The 23,000-nt window shown below is 46.8% G+C and overlaps 1 protein-coding gene across 1 annotated transcript; it reads left to right on the top strand.

Annotated features, from left to right (window-relative positions):
* The first annotated feature begins 287 nt into the window (after window positions 1-287).
* On the top strand, window positions 288-14,745 carry DIO1 (iodothyronine deiodinase 1). Its single transcript, XM_019937759.3, has 4 exons — window positions 288-670; window positions 8,571-8,714; window positions 11,676-11,875; window positions 13,677-14,745. Exons 1-4 carry the CDS (start codon window positions 334-336, stop codon window positions 13,743-13,745), a joined length of 750 nt encoding a protein of 249 aa, XP_019793318.1. The 5' UTR covers window positions 288-333; the 3' UTR covers window positions 13,746-14,745.
* The last annotated feature ends 8,255 nt before the right edge of the window (window positions 14,746-23,000 follow it).

Below are 23,000 nucleotides of genomic sequence, written 5' to 3'. Positions count from 1 at the left end.
CTAAAGAAACACAGAGTCCCTCTAAGTGTGACCTTTTAAAGTGTTTGTTTTTAAAATTTATCAGAGGGAGAATTTAAGACCTGAAGTTTCCCGGTCCAAGTATCTCTCAAAGGCTAAGGCAAAGAATCAGAAATGATCATTAGAACAGACCTTTAGCACCTGGCTTGGAATTTTCCATTCCACTGACAGGAAGGCAAACACCTTCTGTCCTGGCACCTTCTTCACATCCGGGTTGGCTGCTGCTACCCTGCACCTTTGCTCAGCTCCACCCCTTGTGGCCCGGCGGTTTCTGCTCTGCCCACCAGCCTCAGAGCCAGCTCTGGCTCTGCCACAATGGGGCTGCCCCTGCCAGGGCTGTGGCTGAAGAGGCTCTGGGTGCTCTTTCAGGTGGGCCTGCACGTGGCCATGGGCAAAGTGCTTCTGACACTGTTTCCCAGGAGGGTCAAGCAGAACATCCTGGCCATGAGTGAGAAGACTGGCATGGCCAAGAATCCCCACTTCTCCTATGAAAACTGGATACCCACTTTCTTCAGTGCCCAGTATTTCTGGTTCATCCTGAAGGTCCGTTGGCAGCGACTGGAGGACATGACGGAGCAAGGGGGTCGAGCCCCAAACTGCCCCGTGGTCCGCCTGTCAGGACAGAGGTGCAACATCTGGGACTTCATGCAAGGTCAGGAGGCTGGTCCAAGCTTGAGAGGTGCTTGGATGGGGGTGCTTGATGGGGGTGGGCAGGTGGGTTGGAAAGCCTGAATGCTACTAATCCAGCTGCTTCTGTTTTGGCTTCTTGTCCTCTTCCCACTTCCTGAAACTAGCACCTCTCCTGGGTTCTGTTCTTCTAAGTGGCATCGTCCCCTTCCCAGGCAATCAAACCGCAAACCTTCCACACTGGCTGTCAGCTCCTTCAGCACCTCTCTTACTGCACAGTCACTCTGCCTGGGATGCTCTTCACTGCCGCCCCACCCTACCCCCCACCCCACACCTGGTCCACTCTTGCCCAGTGACACTTCCTGAGACAAGCCAACCCCCGGTCCCCTGGCCTACTCCCTCTTCTATGCTTAACATCCTAAACTTTTCTTTATCACACCCATTGTGGTTTGTAATTATGTGTGGGTATTTGATGAATGTCTGTCTCCTTCACTAGCCTGCAAGCTCTGTGCAGGTGGAGGTCAGGCCTCTAATTCACTATTGGGTCCCCCTGGCTGCTGCTGGCTCATGGTAGTTGCTCAGTAAATATCTGTTGAAGATTCTCTCTCTCTCTCTCTCTCTCTCTCTCTCTCTCTCTCTCTCTTCCAGGCAAACCAGCTCTATTTGGGTTCTTAAAGGCCTCTCTGGTCAGGTTTCCCTTTTTGTCCTTCCTCCTCCCCGTCTTGCCATCTCTTCCCACCGAACTTGTGGATGGCTGCCAGCTTCCCCTTCCATAAGCACATTCCTGGATGACTGGTGCCCCAGCTCACCAACCTTCAGCAGCCCCCATCTGCATTTGGGATGAAACCCAGGCTCAGCCTTGTGCTGAAGGTCCTTCCTGATCTGACTCCAGCTTTTCTTCCCGACTTCATCTGCAGGCTTCCCCTCAGGCCCACTGCCTCCAGATGAACTGCTGGTTCTTTACATCCCTTGTGCTTTCCCTTCTCTTTGCCTTTGCTGGTGGTGTTGGCCCTTCCCCTCTGTCACCAGCATTCCTCATCGTCAGGGTCCTGCTCTCATGCCTCTCCCTGTGAAGCCAGCTCAGATCCCTTCACTGAGGCCTGCTCTCCCTCCCTTCTGAACTCATGGATCTCTGCCTGCATCTCTCCTGGACATTGATCCTTCCTACCCAGCACCCGGCTACCGAAGCTCAAGTGTCATCCTTCCGCCCAGTGGGGAGGCTTGGGACGGGGCTGTGTCTGATTCATCTCTGAATTCTCAGGGTATAGACACAGCAGAGTAGAGAAGGCCCCTGAGGCAGCTGGCTAATCTAGTGATTTTCAAAGCATGTTTTTTGGAACCCAAATCCCACACATGTGCTTTACTACATAGAGTTCTCTGGTCAAAATAGTTTGGGAAACACTGCATACTATACTCTCCTCCCGGAAGTTCATCGCGCACATGAACATATAAAAGGCTCCAAGACACCCTGAAGCTTAAAAACAAACAAAGCTTGAAAAAACTTTAACACGGCACTGACCAATTTTCCTAACATACACATACAACTCCCCACTCTCCACCAGAGGAAAATCTTATCATCATCATATTGGTTCCAAAGAACAACCTCTGGGAAAGGCTGACCTGATCCAATGTTTTCATTTTAAAACGGAAATGGAGGAAACTGAGAGCAAAGGTTACAGGGCCAGTGAGAGACCAAGTCAGACCCAGAATCAGGGCTTCTTCACCCTGTTTTTTCAATACACCTCAACAGACATTTGTGAGCGTTCCCTATGAGCCAGACCCTCAGCTAGATGCCAGGGACTCAGAGCTAGGAAAGAGCTTGCTGTTTTGCTTGAGGAACGTATGGTTCCACGGAACAGACAGATGTAATAAACAAATCCGTACAGTTCCGTGAGGCGGGCAGACAAAGGTATGAACTTTGCCTGCAGGGCTTGGAAGATTTCCTGGAGGAAGTGGCTTTGGAGTTAGGCCTTGAAGAATGAGTAAGATTTTTATAGCTTGAAAAGAGTGTTGCAATCAGACGGAAGGGGAAGAGTTTTTTGCTGATGACTTTAAACCATTGTGCTGAAATGACCTCTATTTATTCAATAAACATTCACTAAGTGACCACTGATAATAAGAGCAATGAGAGTAATAGCTAATCTTTACTGTGCGTCTGCCTCGTGCCAAGCGCTGTGATAGAACCAGGCCAATTTGCTGACTTTTGACGGTCTAGTGATCGGTTCCATGAAAGCCAACTTGCCTCACGGCCAACTCACAGCATTCACTTGCTTATTTTAACTGTTTACCTTCCAGTGAGCCAGTGTACGTTTTGTTTTTTTCCAGTGTACGTTTTAAAGACTGTTCTATTTGTCTCTGCTCCCTGCTGCTACACCTGAAACTGAAGATGGAGAGAGGGAGTCTGAGAGACAAAAGAAAACTCTATTTATAAAATAGAGTTGGCTTTCAGCACAGTGGCCCAGAGTCCCCTGAAATAATAGATACTGACAACACAGAAATCAACACAACTGGAAGATCTCATGACTCACAGAGGGAGATGATGGAGCGGGAAAGGGGACCCAGCAGTTCTGGGAGGAGTCAGGTGGGGTAGGAAGGTGGCCAGGGGAAGTTTTCCTGGAGAAGAGGATGGTGAGCTGATGGTCTAGGGACCGAAGCCTTGAGGTGGGTGAGGAAGAGGAGAGTGGTGACCAGAGCCACGCAGAGGGGAGGAGCAGCAGAGGTCTGATATGTGGAGGGGCTTCAGTCAGTTTGGCAGAAGTGGGGTGTGGGAGGTATGAAGGGGTGAAGAATGAGGCTGGAGACACCATCAGGGATCAGAGCTTGTGGGGCCTCATGCGTCTTAGCAAAGAGGGTATCCTTTATCCTGTATTGATGAGTTCTAGAAAGATTTTCAAGCAGGAAGTTAACATGATCAGTTCTGCTTATTAGAAAGACATCCTGTATGTGTTTTGGAAACCCACCAGTTCACTAAAAAGCTCTGTTGTATGCTTTAGGTATAAAAATGAACTCATTTGAGAGCCACAGACTGGAAAGTCTGGAAAACTCTTTACAGATAATCTAAAGCAACCTTTACATTTTTCAGATGCAAAGGCCCAGGAAGGTAAAGGACTTGCTCAGAGTCACACAGAGAGTTCTTGTAGAGTGAGAACCAGACTTGAGCCTTAGGACTCTCAGCTAGTGTACATTCTGTTGTTGGATAAAACAACAGAGGCTCAGAGAAATTCCCAGCCTCCTCTTATCCTCTGCATGTATGTGCCCACACAAGACATACACACACTCTCAGACACACATGTACCGCAAAACATTAACTGGCACGTTGGGGTAGAAGGCAAGTCCGGATGATTTCTTTTCTTGGAACCTAGCAGCTAATCTGAAACAGGATTTATTTCAGCCCCCATTTAAAATCTTCTAGAATCTCTCCAGGTATACTTATGAGGGGTCAACTATAAGCTAGCTTTCTCTGCTGAGAGAGCCTGGCGTAGAGAGTTGATTTACTGGTTTGGGGGTCAACCAGTAAGCTAACCAATGGTGGGTTCGAGTCTAGTGCCACCACAGAGCCGTTTTCCCACTTATGCAAACAAACTGGACTTGCCAGTCTTGCCTGATGTTCTTGAACTGGTGTCCTCTGCACTGCGGCCTGTGGACATGGGCAGGCTGCCAGCCCCCAGTACAGCCATCCACTTGCGCCCATCCTTCCTCTCTCTGCTAGCAGGAAAGCAGGGAACTAAGTTTAAACTTTGCCCTCCCTACTGGCCATTGCACCCAGACACACTATAAATAATTAAACAAATGGCTCTGCTTCTTCCAGTGTCCTAACCAGTGGATGGTGCATTTTTTTTATCCAGTTGAGAACAAAATTCCAGACAGCTCACGTTTTGCACAGGTCCTGACCTTAAATCTCCTCTGTTCTTATCTGAAGTGTGACTCCCTGGGGTCACTGGAGGCCAGTGGCCAGTCACTTGGCCATGACTGGCCTCTGAGCCTCTCCTGCTGTGACCTGGGCAAACCCTGCACATGGGTGAGGATGCGACCAATGGAGGCCCTCTCAATGCCTCCTAGGGCCTCCTATGAGGAAATCTGTGAGACAAGGACGAGGAGAGCTTTGTATCTCCAGAGAAACTGGCCTGCTTCCTCCTCAGGTACTGAAAAATGAGGAATATATAAGTAATCATGTTTCTCCTTTTCCTTGGCCACATGGAAACTCGGAGTCAAATACTAGCTCAGTTATAATGAATGCGTGAGACCTGTTCTGTGCCTCTCAGAGCGCCATGGTGTTTTTACATTTTTATTTGATATTTTATTATCATATGTATAAATAAATAATTTTATTTATTATATGTATAAGCTGCTTCAAATCCTTTGCAGAATGAGGTGAGGGAATAACTAACCCAATAAACCACAAGTGAGTTAAGATGCCCTCTACTCCCCATCCATCAACAAGTCCTGTCAGTTCTACCTTTTCCCCTTCCCCACTGCACACAGACTAGCCCAGACTCCCATTATTTCTCATGTGGATTCCACCAACCCCTGCTAACTGCCTCCATTCTCACCCTCAGTCCTTTTGCCACTGAGCAACCAGAGTGATCTTCAAGTGTAAGCTGACCACTTTTCATCTCACAGCCTACTGTAGCAGTCAGAGTTCTGCCTTGCAAGCAACAGAAACTCACTCTGATTTTCTTAGTCATACACATTTACACACGTACAAAGTGTATTAGAAAGATGTTGCAGGCTCCCCAGAATCAACCACAGCTGGAGCACTGGGCCTGGACCATCTTTTAGCATCAAGAGTTGGGCCTGGAAGCTGCTGTCACTGTGATTGCCATGGGAATTCGTCACCACTATAGGACTCCACCATCCCTGACGGGGCGCTACCACTGGGCCGTGGAAGAATTCTACCATCTCAATAACTCCAGAATCAAAGAGCTATGTGAGAGAGCCCAATCAGCCTGGGTCACTGCCTGTGCCCTGGCTGCTGGGAGCGAGAATGGACCTGGCCCCCCTGCCTTCTACAGACCAAGGCTGGGCACGCTCCCCCCATTAATAGTACACAAAATATAAATTCCAAGGAGGAAGGAGGGCTAGAGACTGAGCAGCCAAAATTGCAACAAATATCCAGCATCCTTACTTTATCTCCATGATGTCCCCTTGTACCTGGAAGAAAATCCAGCTGCTATACAAGGCATAGGAGAGCTTGCCTGCTTTGGCCCATACCTACCTCTCCAGTCACGTCTCTCATTGCCCCTGGCCTGGTTCCAGTCACAGTGGCCTTGCAGGTCCTTGAACACACCAAGCTCTGTTCTTCTTTGGGCCTTTGGACATGGAGCCCCTTTGCCTGGAATGCTCTTCTCCTGCCTTTGCCCATATGTAGCTGGCTCTTCCCTGTTTCTCAGGATACATGGCATCTCCTCAGAGGCCTCCCCTGACCCACCTGTCTTCAAGGAGGTCACTCCTTTAGAGTCTCTTTTGTGTCACTTATCACAACTTGAAATTACTTCATTGATGCTTTTGCTTGCTTCCTGCCTGTCTCCCCATTAAACAGAACCCCAACTGCATGCAGGCAGAGACCTGCTGCTCTCGCTCTCTGCTGAACCCCCAGTGTGCGGCAGAGAACCTTGCGCATTATGAGCGCTGAGTAAATGCTTGTAATGGAATGAGAGTGTGCTTGATGTTGGGGACATGAAGAAGAATGAGGGACAGGCCCTACCCTCAGGTGCAATGAGTAGCCTGGGGGATACAGACACAAACCGGCCATGTCACAGTGCGGGACCTGCCATGCTCTATCTAATAGGTGCACGGTAAGGGTTCAGCGATGTCAGCTTTGGTCATAAGTAGCCACAGGGTGCTAGCCGCTCCCTAGAGTTACCCCCAGTCTAGACTGGGGGAGTTACAGAAGACTCCCACCAGGGCTGACTTCATGGGCGCGGGACTAATGAATCATACAGGGTGCCATGTTCAGAAGGGCCCTGAGCTTGGGCTGAATGCTCTGCAGTAGCTGTCTTGAAATTCTTAATAGCTTTATCTTTTTTTTTTAATGTATTTATTTATTATTTTTTTATTCTTTATTTTTGGCTGTGTTGGGTCTTTGTTGCTGCGTGCTGGCTTTCTCTAGTTGCAGCGAGCGGGGGCTACTCTTTGTTGCGGTGCACAGGCTTCTCATTGCAGTGGCTTCTCTTGTTGCGGCATGCAGGCTCAGTAGTTGTGGCTCACGAGCTTTAGAGCACAGGCTCAATAGTTGTGGCGCACGGGCTTAGTTGCTCCGTGGCATGTGGGATCTTCCCGGACCAGGGCTCAAACCCGTGTCCCCTGCATTGGCAGGCAGATTCTTAACCACTGCGCCACCAGGGAAGTCCAATAGCTTTATCTTTAATTTGCATTTTGTAAGAGAAGACTTTTCCACAATGGAACATGCCCTGGACACTTGGAGCCTTGGCTCACACAGGCTTCTGCTTCCCACAGCCTCCCTGCCCCCAACACGTTCTCTAAGCCCCACTCCTCCGCTCCCAGTGCCCCAGCCTATCCAGCCTCATTCCTGCTCCCACCCAGTGACTGCTACCACCTTCTGGCCCCAGAGGGGGCCTGAACCAAGGTATGGGAAAGGTTAGGGTCAGGTGTGGGCATCCCACCGCATCTCATATTAGGGCGTGGAGGTGGTCATCCCTAGCCTGGGCTGACAGCACCATGAAGCAACTTGGCAAGTGACTGGGGGTGACTTGGCGGGAGAAGCTTTTTGCCCCCTCTCCCCTCATCAAGGTACCTAGCATGTCCCTGCATGGAGGTTGCAATAGTCTGTGGGTTGGGGTGATGGCAGGTAGGAAGATGATATGTCTGGCTCAGTTTCTGTGCTCCTGGCTGGGGCATGGTGTATTGGTCTGGTGGCTGGAGGGAAAGGAAAGCTGGTAGCCAGCAGCCACAAGCACACATACACACGTGCACAGAGTTTGGGGGCTCCTGGGTGACTGTGAGAGTCTGCATTCGCCCTATGAATATCCCTGTGTCCAGGGAAGCATGACATTAAACAGCAACTGAAAAGCAGCATGCCAGGGCAAGAGAGATACTGCACAAGAAAACTTTCTATTTTAATGTATTTAACGGCACTTTCTCCCACTTTTTGAACAAGGGACTCTGCATTTTCATTTTGCCCTGGCCCAGCCCATTATGTGGCCAGTCCCCACGCTTCACTCCCCTTTGTGGAGTCTCCTCCACTGCTCCCCACTTCACAGGGAGGAGATGAGAGCTAAGAACATAAGAGCTTACATTTATTGAGCACCTACTATGGGCAGGCACCATTTTAAGCCCTTTTCTGTTTTAACTTATTTAATCCTTAGAACAATCCTATAAGGTAAGCTGATTTACCTGTGGGGTCAGCGCTGCTCAGTCTTTAAAGTGCACTTAAGTCACCTGGTGATCTTATAAAGATGCAGAACAATCCTATAAGGTAAGTATTATGTCCATTTGTGGGTGAGGAAACTGAGGTGCTTTGAATGGAAAGAGCACCAAATTGAGAATGTAGAAGCCACAATGTTAATTCCATCATTGACCTGCTGTGTGACATGGAGCCAGGCTATAAACCAGGGGAAAAAAATCACCCACCTTGTAGTATACTGATTACATCAATGAGAGAATAGATGTGTGCCTGCCTTCTAAACCGCATGAAAGGGACTCTCCTTGTCCTTATTTTAATTACCACCCAGTGAGCGCAGGTGGTCTGCTGAGACCACCTGATAGAATCCCCTCATTTTGGAGTGGAGTAAACTGGCTCCAGCCTCTGCTAGATCACGCGCTCCAGGCTTCCATCCCGCACTGTGCCCTGGCTCCATCTTAGAGGGGAAATAAAGGTAATAGAATGAAAGCGGGAGTGAAGATGGTGCTTGCAAAAGAAATGCTGTGTGTCGATTATTGGGTGATCGTGATTCTATTTGTTTCAGGCAACAGGCCACTGGTGCTGAATTTTGGAAGTTGCACCTGACCTTCATTTATTTTCAAGTTTGACCAATTCAAGAGACTTATTGAAGATTTTAGTTCCATAGCAGATTTTCTCATCATTTACATTGAAGAAGCACACGCATCAGGTAAAAAAGAAAGATTGCCTGCCTCCACCTCTTCCCTCTCTCTCTCCCCCCTTTGCTCAAGGTTGGGGGTAGGGAGAAGAGGAGGAGAGAGAGAAAGAGCCGCTATTTGTTGAGGACCTACCATCTCCCAGTCCCTGCTAGGTTTACCCACCACTCGCTAACTCCACAGTCTGTGCTCTCAACTAGGCACACAGAGCAGAAAACCTGGAGCGACAGGTCTAGCTGGGAGAGCATCTAACATTCTGAATGGATAAATAGGGAAACCAAGGGAGAGGAGCTAATATGAGCACAGTCACAAGGAATTTAGACCTGAAATGTCACAAGTGAAATGGCGGCTCTATAGCAACCTGTGAAATCCATTCCAAGCCTCTCCAAGATCAAAGGGACTTTGTTTCATCTCAGACAGTGGTTCCCAAGCGTCAGTGAGCACCAGAAGCGCCTGGAGGGCTTGTTAAAGCAGACTTCCGGACCCCACCCCAGAGTCTGAGTTAGATCTGGGGTGGGGCCTGGGAATTTCCATTTCTAACCAGCTCCGGGTGACACTGAAGCTGCGGACTGGGGACCACACTTTGAGGACCACTGCTCTGGGCCAGCTTCTACCTGGGGCTGGGATCCTTTCTTCAGCCCCTCATAGGTGATGACTCATCTTCATTACCTCATGGGAAATCTTGTTCCTTTGCTGCACAGCTCTGTTTGTGAGAAAGTCCTTCCTTACGATGGGCAGACATGTCCCTTCCTGAAACTTCTACAGCTTGGTCTAAGCCCCTTGAACTTTATAAGACGGTCAGACACATCCCTGTCTCCCTGATTTTCATGGGGACTCAACACATGAGTTTGGCCCAAGTCTCAAACCCAGAGATTGGAGAAGGCAAGAAGGCTCATGTGGCTGAGGGGGACGAGTCATTTACTCACCCATCTCCCCACAAGATGAGAGGCTGTTTTGATCATCTGTCACCCAGCACCTGGCACAGTACATGTCACAGAGTCAGTGCTCAGTAATAGTTGGGTGAATAAGTGAGCCTTTAGGCCAGTATTAGCCTTGCTGGCTTATCCACGTGTTGTAAGTGTAGAGATTGCTATTGATTCGTTTTCAGCAAAGCTGGTCCAGCAGCCCTTTCCCCAGCGTGGTCCTTAGATTCCTCATGTCTGATCCAACTGGGTTGCTTGTTGGAAATGCGTATTTCAGGGCCCCACCCTAGGCCCACTGCATCTTAGTTCATATGCACCCAGAGGTTGGAGAACTGCTTTCAACCTAACACTGTGTTCATTTAGCTGCCCATTTCTAGCCTCATGTACGGCTTTGGGGCAACTTAAAATATTAGCATAGGGTAACAGGTACACGGAGATTCATTAAACTGTTCTCTCTACTTTTATGTATATTTGAACATTTCCAAAATAAAATTCAAAACAAACAGCATAGGTATCAGGAGAGCAAAGGCAAGCACAATGTGCCTCTTTGTTAAATACGCTTTGGGAGAGCAGCTGCCGTCAAGTAAAGAGAGAGACCCTGGGCACCTACAGGTGTCTGTGGTCTCCACCGTTGAGAAGAGGCGATGCCTTGATGTTCTCATAGCTGATGGCCAAAGCGCTGCCGAAGCTGATTTACCTGTGGGGTCAGCGCTGCTCAGTCTTTAAAGTGCACTTAAGTCACCTGGTGATCTTATAAAGATGCAGATTCTGGCCCGGTGGGGCTGCGGAGGGGCCTGAGACTCGGCATTTTTACGCAGCTCCCCAGGTGGTGCTGAGGCTGCTAGCGCAGGGACCACACTTGGAGTAATAAGGTGGTAGAGGATCCCGCTTTGATCTCTAAAAGTACACATTGCAACAAAAGGGGTTGGATCCTCCCAGAAATTGTTTCTGGTCCTGATACCTGTCTCCTCCCCCATTCTCCTGGAATCAGACTAGCAGGTTTAACCCTTTCCTGGACCCAGGGCTGTCCACCTCAAGCCACTGAGAAATTTCTCCTGAAAGCTGGGTTTCCTAGGGGAAAGGTACTAAGCAGAGAGGACTCGGAAGCATGGAGCAGGTGGGGCCAGTTCTGCTGATGGACTTCAGCAACTTATATTACCCTGGGAGGCAACTATTAGTATAAATGCAAGCCACGTGGCTTCTGAAAGAACCTTCTACCCAAGTAGAAGGGCAAGGCCAGTAGCAGTTTATGGTTATTTTTTCAACCTGTGGGCCCATTAGCTAATGAGTACCCTCTCTTTAAGTAGGCAGATGGGCACCTCGCAAACGAGGCCAATTGAAAATCCCCTTCCATTTAAAGTGAAGCAGCTTAAATGGGTTTGGTTTGGGGGTGGGGGTGGGGCATCTCCAGAGCAAAGTAGTAGAATACCTGCAGTATAGAATGAAAACTGCAAAAAAAAAAAAAAAAGAAAACCAGCTTCTTTCCCACCCGTCCGCTATTTGGGGGCAGTGAGGCAAAACAAACCAATATCTTTCAAGCATCTACTATGAACCAGGCAGAGTACTGGGAATTCTGCAATGTTCTCTCATGTAAGCCTCACAGCCACCTGCAACGTAGGTTCTGTTAATCCCATTTAACAGATGGGAAAACTGAGAATTTAAAGAGCTCGCCCAATATCACACAGCTGGGTGTGTCAGGGAAGGCTTCCTGGAGGAGACGGTGTTACAGCAGTGGTTCTCAACTGAGGGTTATATTTGTCCCGCAGGGGATATTTCATAATGTATGAGACATTTTTGGTTGTCACGAATTGAAGGCAGGGGGACGCTACTGACATCTAGTGAGTAGAGGCCAGAGATGATGCTCAGTGCCTTACAACACACAGGACAGCCCCCGTATCAAAGAATTATCTAGCCCAAGTTGTCAATAGTGCCAAAGTGGAGAAGTCCTCCATCTGCAACCCTCAGTTAAAAGTGTGTGTGGCGGGGGTGTATTTGGCCGGCAGGAAGTAGGTGCCATGCCTGTGGGGCTGCTGTCCGGCCTTTCTCTTACAGATGGCTGGGCTTTTAAGAACAACGTGGACATCAAGAATCACCAGCATCTCCAGGACCGCCTGCGGGCAGCCCGCCTGCTGCTGGACAGGAGCCCCCAGTGCCCCGTGGTGGTGGACACAATGAAGAACCAGAGCAGTCAGCTCTACGCAGCGCTGCCTGAGAGGCTGTACGTGCTCCAGGACGGCAGGATCCTGTACAAGGTGGTGACCGGGGGCAGGGCGCCAGGGAGGGCGAGGACAAAGACAGGACTTTGTATCAACGCTCAGAGAAGGAAACTGCCTTGCCCAAGGCCACACTGCACAGGCTCTGATTTCAATTCCAAATCCTCTGGGATGGGATAGGAGTGGCAGGGTTTGAAGCTGCTAATCCCTGAGACAGGCCTGAACGTGGAAGGGGGTGTAGAGGCCAGAAGAGAACCAACTCTGCAGTTAGGAGCTGGAAATGCTGAAGCAGGAATTCGAGACAGGCATTACGTCCAGGCTTCTTTTCTGGTGATTGTGTCACCACCCTTCAGTGCTTCCAGCCTGGCGAGGGTGAGGGGAGTAAGCATAGCCTCCAACCCTGTGAGCACTGGTAGCCTCCCCTGAGAGGATGGAAATTAAGTTTTATAGCTGCTGAAGGGATTCAAGCCTTGGCAAGCACATGCAGCCCAGTCACGTGGATGCTCCTCTGCCCTTTGTAATGGAAGTGCCCCCGATTCTCCATTCACACCCTTCGCGATCATGCCGCAGTGCAACTGTTTTCACTCACCATGTTCACGTGGTCGGACAGGCCCTACTCACACGGGTGAAACAAGCAACAACCTGCAGATGAATCCTCAGGGTGCTAAGGGTCACAGCATGAGGATTCAGGTCCTTCTTCCTTTCCTCTCTCCTGTGACATGGTAGTAAAGTGGCACGATTGAGGCAAGCTAGGTACCGAGTCCCTACCCTGGAAAGCGCTGTAAACACAAACACAAATTTAAAATGGCCCACATCTTACTTCAAGGTGCTCACAGTTGAGGTGATAAGGAAGACACAAATAGAACGTTAACTTGGCCCGAGTGCTGTGAGACTCCAGAACAGGGATCAGCAAAGCTTTTCTGTAAAGGGTCAGATAGTAAATATTTTCAACTTTGTGGGCCAAATAATCCCTGCCGACATGGTTCAGTTCTGCTGTTATAGCACAAAACCAGCACAGACAATATGTAAATGAAAGGGTGTGAGACGTCAGGACAGATTTAGCTCTCAGACTATAAATTTTCTGAATGTCGGGGAAAGGTAGGCCTTTCAGAGGAGGTGACAACTGAAGCCAGCCACGTGAACATGGTGAGTGAAAACCATTGCAAATATAGGGGAGAGGGTGGGGAGAGGCACTGAGACACATTAGGGAAGGGTGTGAATGGAGAATCCGGGACACTTCTGTTACAAAGGGTTCATTCTGGACCAAGGAGTTTGGCCTACATCTTAGGGCAAAAGAGAGCCACTGAAGAGTTTTGAGCAGGGGAGAGGCACAATCAGATCGGTACTTTAGAAAGATCATGGCCTATTGGGTGAAGAAGGGACTGGAGAGAGCAGGGGCTGAGGACTGGGGGTGGGGGGAGGTGTGGCAGCTGCCCAAACAGAAGATGAAGAGGGCTGAACTGGGGCTGTGGGACTGGAGAGGCAGAGGTAGTTTGATGCAGAGTGGGCAGAACTTGATGAGAGGTGGAGAAGTAGATAAGGCTGGTCTGAAGGTCTGACTGTGGAAGAGAAGCTTATTTGTATAGACCCCTTTTCTCCTTTTAAAACTATTCACTTTACCTGCTCTGGTTTTCCTCCTGCTTCTCTGTCCAGTCTTCCCATTAAGTGTTGGTGCCACTCCACACGGGTGATCTCAACCACCTCATGGGTGCCTGCCTTGACTATACCATCCTGATGACTCCCACATGTGTATCACCAGCCCAGATTTCTCAGTTAAGCTCCAGACCTACATATTCCTGCAAGGTGGAAATCTGGAAATGCTGACTCATTTTTCTTGCAGGGTAAACCTGGCCCTTGGAACTACCGTCCAGAAGAAGTTCGTGCTGTTCTGGAAAAGCTCCACAGTTAATCTGGACAGATCCCCCAGTTCTAGGTGCTCAACAAGAGGTCTTCTGAAGGCTTGGCTTGCCCCCCATCCCAGCTGACATTTACCTCTTGACCTGTGTCCCCAGCGGAATCACTAGCCCAGATTTTTCTTATCCAAGCAAACAACTGTTACAATGAGAAAATGAAGCTGCAAGTGAGCTGAGTGTTAAAGAAGGTACAACTCCACACTGCCCCCACCGTGGAGATCTTGTTCATTGCACAACGTCTCAGCGTGAGAGCAGGCGCACTCCCTGGGCTTCCTTCTGAACATCCAGCCACTCCACTATGGCATTCCTTAAATGAAGTAACTTCATTTTACCAAATTTGCCATTTATGGAATTGATAATTTAATAACTAGATTGGTTTTTAGAACTAAGCATGGGGATAACTCCAGGTGTTTAGAGAGAGATGAGGAATTTAAAGAGAAAGGAGTAGGAATGGGAGCAGACAGTACAAATGGGAACGCTTCCCTTGCCAAAAGATTTAAACCAGAAAGTGGTGGGGGTGATGAGAGGTGAGTTTCCCTGGTAATATGTCTTCAATTCTACTGTAGAAGAGGCGGGTACTCACTTTACCATCTTTGAATATATTTCATAGAAGTCTGGCTCTCCATACCCGGGAATCTTCTACTATCTTCACTTACCAAGAGCCACTTGTGGGGAGGACTGGCTTCCTAAAAACATTATAACCTTGACCAAACTAGACCACAGGCAATACAGAGCTGTCATTCAGTTATGCAGAAGCTCATATCTGAAATTCTGCTTCTCTGATTTCTTCACAAGTCTCCTAATGGTCATTTGTGTTAGATTACATCAGACTAATGAATAACCATTGGTATTGATCTGTTTTAACTCTGCCTCTTTTCATATTTGTTTATGATGGCCACAGCCTAAAGTACACACAGCTGTGACTTGATTTGAAAGAAAATGTTTTAAGATGCAGCAAGCTAATACAGAATGATTAAAAAATATCAGGCTAGTTCAGATGGCTTCAGTGCGATATTTACACTGTCTTTTCTAATGTGTGTCAGCTTGTTCTAGCTTTTATTATAGACCAATGTAATCTGATTAGAAAAAATAACATATGTTGGAAGGCCCTCCTTTGGAGGGAAGAACACTCAGTCTCTATGTGTTACCTGTCTAACATGGTTTTGTCTTGTGAGCTCCTTGCCAGAGAACATCCATGTGGGAGTCATATTACGTTCACATGACATAACAGAATGGACTTGGGAAGCATTTTTTCTAACATGAAAACACATTCTCCTTGGCTCTGCCTTAGTTGCCACATGTTATTATTAATGTCGTTATTTTACTTTTTAAAAAATAGTTGTTAATCATCTATCAGGCACAGGCACTTTCAGACACGTAGTCTTATTTAATATCTCTGTATATTGCAAAGAGGAGATTATTAGCCCTGTTTTAGAGATGAGGAAACCAAGGCTCAGAGTTAAGTAACTTGTGGAAGGTCTCAGAACCAGTAAGTAACAAGCTGAGATTCAAACCCCATCTCTAACTTCAAACCAGAGTCCTAGCTGTGCTCCCTGCTGGCTGTGTGACTTTGGTTAAGCTGCTTTTGTATCTTGAACTATTACAAAACAGGGTATCAATAGGGCCTACCCCACAGAGGACTCATAAATAAAGCACTCAGAACTGTGCCTGACTTGGAGAAAATGCCATCGAAGTGTTGGCTCTTATGGTTACCATCATTATTGTTCCACAGCTGCCTCCTTGGGCCCCCTTCAATTCACGTCTATAAGTGCACAGAAATATCCCGGTTTTAAACAAACAGTAGCTGGAACTGAGGAGTTTTCAGAAAGCTAAAATAGATCCCAAACATTCCAATTCAATTCTCTTCAATGTAATGCTTCAGACATTAATTGAGCACTGATTCTTTTCTGGGTGCTGAGTGATGATGCAAAGATGACAAAGTCCAGCTTTGGTCCTCCAGCAGCTTAACCTCCTAGGGCAGGGGGGATGGGGGTGGACATGCACTGCAATAACCATAATTCAAGCTGGACTATGATGGGTTAGAGTGAAGACTAAAGCTCAGAGAGCACAGAGGAGAGAGCAGCCCTTCTGAGCTAGGTGCGTCTAGGAAAGCTTTGTGGGGGTGGGAGCCTCTGGGCTTGGCCTTCTAGGATCCCTAGGACTTCTATAATCTGGGATGGGAGCCTGAAGAGTATGGGAAGGGAGAAGAGCATTCAAGTGGGCTAAACAGCATGGGCAAAGGTGGGAAAACAACCTGCCCAGGAGACTGCAAGAGGTTTGAATTCAGTTCTAATTCATGATCAAGAAAGGGCTTTTCTATTTGAAGGTGACCTCTCTGGGTCTGGATAACAAGAATGATCTTGTTATCCAGAGGAAGTAAAAGAAGCTTGTTAAAATGTCTTGTCCCACTCTGAGTACAGTTTGCATTCAGAACTTCAACTGATTTGAAGAATCTTCTTCAAAATACCATGCCGGTCTGCTTTCAGTGGGAGGGTTTACGTTTTTAGTTCACTTGTTCTCTAAGGGTGATGACCTTTGTGGTACCTGGCTTTATGTGGGACTCTGAGCCTACACCCCATTCTAGCTGATGCAAGACATTGCCTTATGTGCCTGGCAGGAGGCCCAGGAAGCTCAGGCTCTGACTCTCAGAAATTGGCAGATGCCCTCGGAGTGGCCCAGTGATTTTAATGCTTGTTCAACTCCCCAGAGTCAGGCTCTCAACTGGTTCCTGGCCACAGAAAACTTTATTTCTGCTAAGTTCAGCCATTAACTTCAAAAGGTGTATTAAAATATTTTATCCAGCATTGTTAGATGTTCGATTCCAGGATATCCAATTGGCCATATAGATTACATCATTGAAAGTCTCAAGTATGCAGTTTTTTGAAGAAGGGCTCGTGGATCCTGTATTCCCTGAAGTCTTACATGCTTCTAATGACCAGCTGTTGTCCTTAAGCCTGAAGGATATCTGGCTGGGTTTCAGATTCTTATGTTTCAGTCTCGACTTCAGAGGTCTGTGGACATTGTTTCACTGTTGTCTAGCAGTCATGAGAGGAAAAGTCTGAGGCCAGCCTCATTTATTTCCCCTGGCACTTACTTGCTTTTATTCTGCCTGGAAACTTGTCAGATTCTTTCTTCATATTTGAAGTTCAGTAACTTCACCAAGATGTAGTCTAGTGTTGGTTGTTCTATGTCACAATTTACTGCTGTGGTCTGAATGTTTGTGTCCCCTCAGAATTCATATGCTAAATCTTAAAGCCCAGTGTGATAGTGTCAGGAGGTGGGGCCTTTGGGAGGTGATTAGGTCATGAGGGTGGAGTCTTCATGAATGGGATTAGAGCTGGCTTGCCCTCTTCCACCATCTGAGGATACAAGAAGTCTGTAACCCTGTAAAAGGGCCCTCACCTGACCTTGCTGACACCCTGATCTCAGATTTCCAGCCGTCAGAACTGTAGGAAATGTTTCTGTCATCTATAGGCCACCCAGTCTATGTTATTTTTGTTATAGTAGACCTAAAGGACTAAGGTAAATACAATATCCTCTTTTGATCTTAAGATTTCTTTTTTTTTTTTAAATTTCAAGGACATTTTTTGTTGCCTTGAACATCTTCTCTGTTGCTTTTGTTCTATTATCTTACTCACGGACTATAATTATGGGTATGTCGTATCCTTTTTTCTTCCATAACTATTATCTTCTCCATAACTTTTAAAATCTTTGTTCTTTTCGATTCCATGTTGTGATTTTTCTCAAAATTTTTCCTCTGATCCTGATTCGTCTTAAGTTGGGTTTGTTATTGTTCCAGATACGGCTTGTTGGTTCTCACTCTTTCCTACTCTTCCACACTCTCCTCTGGGTTTCAGGAGGTAGAAGCCTGAACACTGCATTCTGGTTAGGTTCTGCCAATGCGAAGCACTGGTGGAGATTAGAGGTGGGCAGAAGGCAGAAGTCATTTTCTCCATCTCTGGCTGTAGGGATTGCAGGAGACTGTGCATGGTAGCTGCTTTAGGATCACCAGCCATGGTGGTGGAGTGGCTTCTGTTCAGAGGCAGTAATGGTGCTTCCATTGATCAACAGTGAGTGTGGCCCATGGGCTTCAGCTCTGGGTTACATTCTCATCTTCTGTTTGTTTTCCCAGACTTTTCAACACTTTGTAACAAATTGCCTGCATTATTTCCTTCCCAGCTTTAACTAAATATCTAGATTGATTTCAGTTTTCCTAACTCAATGCTGACTGCTACAATTATCATCATCATCCCTTTGCTTCTTATGTGGCTTTCAGCTCTGAAACAGTTTATTTTTCTCTTCCATTTCTTTTCTCAGCTCTGCCAGCTCAATTTTCATCTTCTGCGTCTTCTTTTTCTTTAAATCTTTGCACCTCTTTGAGCTCTCTTTTTTTTTTAATTAATTAATTTATTTGGCTGTGTTGGGTCTTAGTTGCAGCATGTGGGATCTTTCATTGCGGCTCACGGCTGTTTGTTGCGGCAGGCAGGCTTCTCTCTAGTTGTGGCACGTGGGCTCTAGAGAATGCGGGCTCAGTAGTTGTGGCACGTAGGTTCTCTAGTTGTGGCGAATGGGCTCCAGAGCGGGCGGGTTCAGTGGTTGCAGCACGTGGGCTCAGTTGCCCTGCAGCATGTGGGATCTTAGTTCCCCGACCAGGGATTGAACTCTCATCCCCTGCACTGGACCACCAGGGACGTCCCTCTTTTTGATTTTTTGAGAGATAACTATTGGGTCTCCATTCTTGATGTGTTCTTTGTGTAATTTCTGTTGCAATGAGTGTCCTGTAACTGCCTTATTTTTCTGGGCCCCACTCCCATCTTTTTGTCTTATAGTTTCTAGTCATAGGTCCCTATAGCACAATGGTTCTCAAACTTTGACATGCATCAAAATCATCTGGAGGGACTGTTAAAACAGATTCATGGGTTTCCCCCGCCAGAATTTCTGATTCAATAGATCTGGCATTGGGCTAGGGAATTTGCATTTCTAACAAGTTCTCCGATGAGGAGGAGGTTGCTGTTCCAGGGACCACACTTTGAGAACTATTGTTACTATAGATGCCGTCAGTGTTCTGCCCAGATCCCTTTTCCACATCAGTGCATCCATCTGCCAGCTGCTGTGAGTGTTGGCTGCTAATGGTTCACAAGTGTCTTTTCTCCTGAGAATTGCTCTAAGTGACAGGAGCTACAATGCCTGAGAGGTTATGTTCCCCTGAGGGTGGCCCATGGCCAATGACTGATGGATTTGAGAGCACAAAGGCCTGTCCCTTGCCTCCAAGTTGGAGAGCATACCTCTCTGGTGTCATTCATGCTCCAAAGCTCCCTGTGGCATCAGGCTGAGGCCAGACTTCAGCTGAAGCCATCTTTGATTAACTCTCTCCCCTGACCTATTCTGCTTCCGGAGAGCACTCCCTCAGTAAATCACTCTTACAACCATTCCTCTCTAAAGCTCTGTTTCTAGAGACCCTGACCTAAAGCAATCCTCTTCTGGATCTTTTCTGATTGCTCTTTTTTAATAGGGCTTGTTATTTGCTGAAGCATAATATAGAAAGAGGAACTGTCAGCTAGGGCAATCTGCAACTTTGATTTAGATTGGTTGTCTTGAATACTCTCGTTATTTCCTTTGCAATGGGGCTCATAGATCCAAGGTAAGCTGCCTTCTCACCACCTGCTCTGGACTTAATTGTGCCCTCCCCCCACCCCCATTCATATGTTAAAGCCCTAAGCCCCAATGTGACTTTATTTGGAGGTAGGACTCATTCAAGGTTAAATGAGTTCATGGGGTGGGGGGGAGGCTGATACGATAGGATTAGTCATTATAAGAAGAGACACCAGAGGGACTTCCCTGGTGGTCCAGTAGTTGAGAATCCACCTTCTAGTGCAGGGGACGCAGGTTTGATTCCTGGTCTGGGAACTAAGATCCCACATGCCACAACCACTGAGAACGTGGGTCACAACTGGAGAACCCACATGCTGCAACCCACATGCTACAGAGCCCACATCCTCTGGAGCCCGGGCACCACAACTACAGAGCCCACGTGCTCTGGAGCCTGCACATCACAACTAGAGAGGCTGTGCACTGCAACTACTGAGCCTGCGCCACAGCAGGAGAGAAGCCCGCATGCCACAATGAAAGATCCCACGTGCCACAACTGAGACTTGATGCAGCCAAAAATAAAAAACATTAAAAATGATACCAGAAAGTGCTCTCTTTCCCTCTCTCTCCTTCCCTCTTTCCCTCCCTCCCTCCCTCTGTATTTGCTCCAAGAAGAGGTCATATGAGCACACAGCAAGATAGTGGCCATCTACAAGCCAGGAAGAGACATCTCACGAGAAATCCACCATGCTGACACCCCGATCTTAGACTTTCAGCCTCCAGAACTGTGAGAAAATAAAGGTGTGTTAAGCTGCTCAGTCTATGGTATTTTTTACGGCAGTCCAAGCTATCTAAGACGCCTTCCTTCACCATGCGGTACCTCCAGCAGCCTCCGCTGGTGTATCTTGCCTGGCTCCTCCTTCAGCTCCACCTCCTCCGCCATTTTGAATGATTAACCTGAGCTCTGTGGGGACATTCTCCATCCTGAAGCTGCCTACAGACCAAGATCGCTTCAATCTAATCAAAGGATTGTTGGATAAACCTTTCAGAACTGTGACACGTTTAAGAAAGTGTCTAGCTCTGGGAGAGCATGTCAAGTCTCATCTTCCTCCTTCACTGAATCCTGATTTCACAGTACTTAGCAAGTATGCTTCCCAGTTAGAGGTTGTACCTACTTCCTTGAAGAGAAAATTTTTTCTTCCTCTTTGTAATCTTTTTTGTTGTGAATGACTTTTGAGGAAGAGTGGAGTAAAAATCCCTTTACTCTACCATCTTTAACCAGAAGTTACCATTCTATATTTATATATGATTTATATCCCATTATAAAGTATGATATATGATATCTGTACATATCATACTTACTAATGTATGGATGCAGAGTCGTTTCCAGATTCCCATTTTATAAACAGCATTGCTAGACATCTTTGTCCATTTGTCACTTATCTGATTATTTTATTAGAATAGATTCCTAGAAATGGCATTTCTGTGTCAAAGACTATACATGTTTAAAACTTTGATGCATTCTGCCACACATTAGATTTTAGAAGGCTTGTAGCTTGGGGTCAAGCTACAAATGGCTGTTGGAACATCACCTAGAAGGGGAAGGTCCCAAAAGATGCCTCACACAGAGAGGCATTCCTGAGATATAACTCACAGCACAGTGCTTTTTAAAAAAGTCTGTATAAGTAAGTGATAGACACAATTTTCGTCTGTATAATATTTCTTTGCCTTGCTTGAGTACATGGTTAAAAAGTTATTAGATTTTTACTTTTTTATCCAATCCTTTAAATAAATACTGATTGGTTGTTTAACTTTATGCAAGGCATTGTGACAGGCACTGGCCCACAGTAAGTGATCCAAACATGTATATATTATTAGCTAGCTTTATTAAAAATTCCTCAAGGATTTTAAAGTATAAAGAGATATAGACATGCAAATAAATGAACAATGTTCATTTAGTCGACAAATATTTATTGAAAATCTGCTATGTGCCAGGCACTTTTCTACGTCCTGAGGATACAGTCATGATCAAAAGCAACAAAACTCCCTGCCCTGTGGAACTTACATTCTAGTGAAGCAGAGAGACAATAAACATGATATACAGGATAAGTAAGACAAAATAGATAGTGATGAGCAGGGCTGTCCCTAAAAGGGTATGGAAGCCAAGGGCAATTCATTCAGTTGAGCCCCCGACCCGAGATATTCATGCTTGAAAGGAGGCTGCACTGCCCTCTTTCATAGTATGCTTGGGATATCATTAAAGGAAAAAGAATCTAAGTTGAATTTTAGAAGTAGTGAGAAAAGAGGAATAAGGTACAAGAACGCTTGAAGCACAGGACACAGGCTGGCTACCTCAGCTGCCTAAACCCATGGGCAGGGGGGCAGGGTTGGGGGTGGGAATCTGGTGGTGAGGGTAGGGAGGCTCCGTAATTTGTGAGGAAGGCCTCACTGAGAAGAAGATTTTGAGTAAGGATCTGAAATAAATGAGGAAGCTAGCTGTATAGATACCTAAGGAAAGAGCTTTTCAGGCAGAGGAAACAGCAAACTCAAAGGTCTGAATCAGGAGTTCCCTGGTGGTACAGTGGTAAAGAATCCGCCTTCCAAAGCAGGGGAAGCAGGTTCGATCCCTGGTCAGGGAAATAAGATCCTACATGCTGTGGGGCAACTAAGCCTGTGCACCACAACTACTGAGCTCAGGCGCCTCAGCCAGAGAGCCCCACACCTCAAACTACAGAGCCCACTAGCTCTGGAGCCCGTGCGCCACAACTAGAGAGAGAAAACCCACATGCCACAACTAGAGAGAAGCCCGCGTGCCGCAACAATGATCCCGCATGCCGCAACTAAGACCCGACACAGCCAAAAAATAAATTAAAAAAAACCCCACAAATGTCTGAATCGCAGTCAGGAGTTGGTGGGCAGGTGGAGACAAGGCCAAATGAGGGGGATAGAAGCAAGCCAACTGGGGACAAATGAGACTTTAAAAAGATGATGGGTTCAGCAGTGAAAAACAAAAGGTAAAGCCACATATTATTGTATCTATTGCTTGAGACTTAGAGTGGTTTTATCAAGTGAAAATGAGTTTTTAAAGCCTAGGAAAATGAAGGTGAAAGGATGCTGTTTTCAAATATCATAATGTGGTATTACAAGCACTGCACTGAGAACAACTTCTCTGCATTCACAGAAGAGAGAGACACAGAAAAAGACTTAAAGATAATTTACTAGGCTTGTGCCAAAGAGATCAATCAGATAACCTCTGAAAATCCTTTCCAGCAATCTGTAAGCCTAACACAGTCTAACACAGTATTTTTTTGTTGTTGTTGTTATTTTTTTAACATCTTTATTGGAGTATAATTGCTTTACAATGGTTAGTTTCTGCTTTATAACAAAGTGAATCAGCTATACACACACACACACACACACACACATACACACACACACACACACACACATATACATATAATCCCCATATCTCCTCCCTTTTGGGTCTCCCTCCCACCCTCCCTATCTCACCCCTCTAGGTGGTCACAGAGCACTGAGCTGATCTCCCTGTGCTATGTGGTTGCTTCCCACTAGCTATCTATTTTACATTTGGTAGTGTATATAAGTCCATGCCACTCTCTCACTTCGTCCCAGCTTACCCTTCCCCCTCCCCGTGTCGTCAA

Source organism: Tursiops truncatus, chromosome 1 (genome assembly GCF_011762595.2).
Source record: "Tursiops truncatus isolate mTurTru1 chromosome 1, mTurTru1.mat.Y, whole genome shotgun sequence".
NCBI lineage: Eukaryota > Metazoa > Chordata > Mammalia > Artiodactyla > Delphinidae > Tursiops > Tursiops truncatus.
This window is presented reverse-complemented; position numbering and strand designations above follow the sequence as displayed.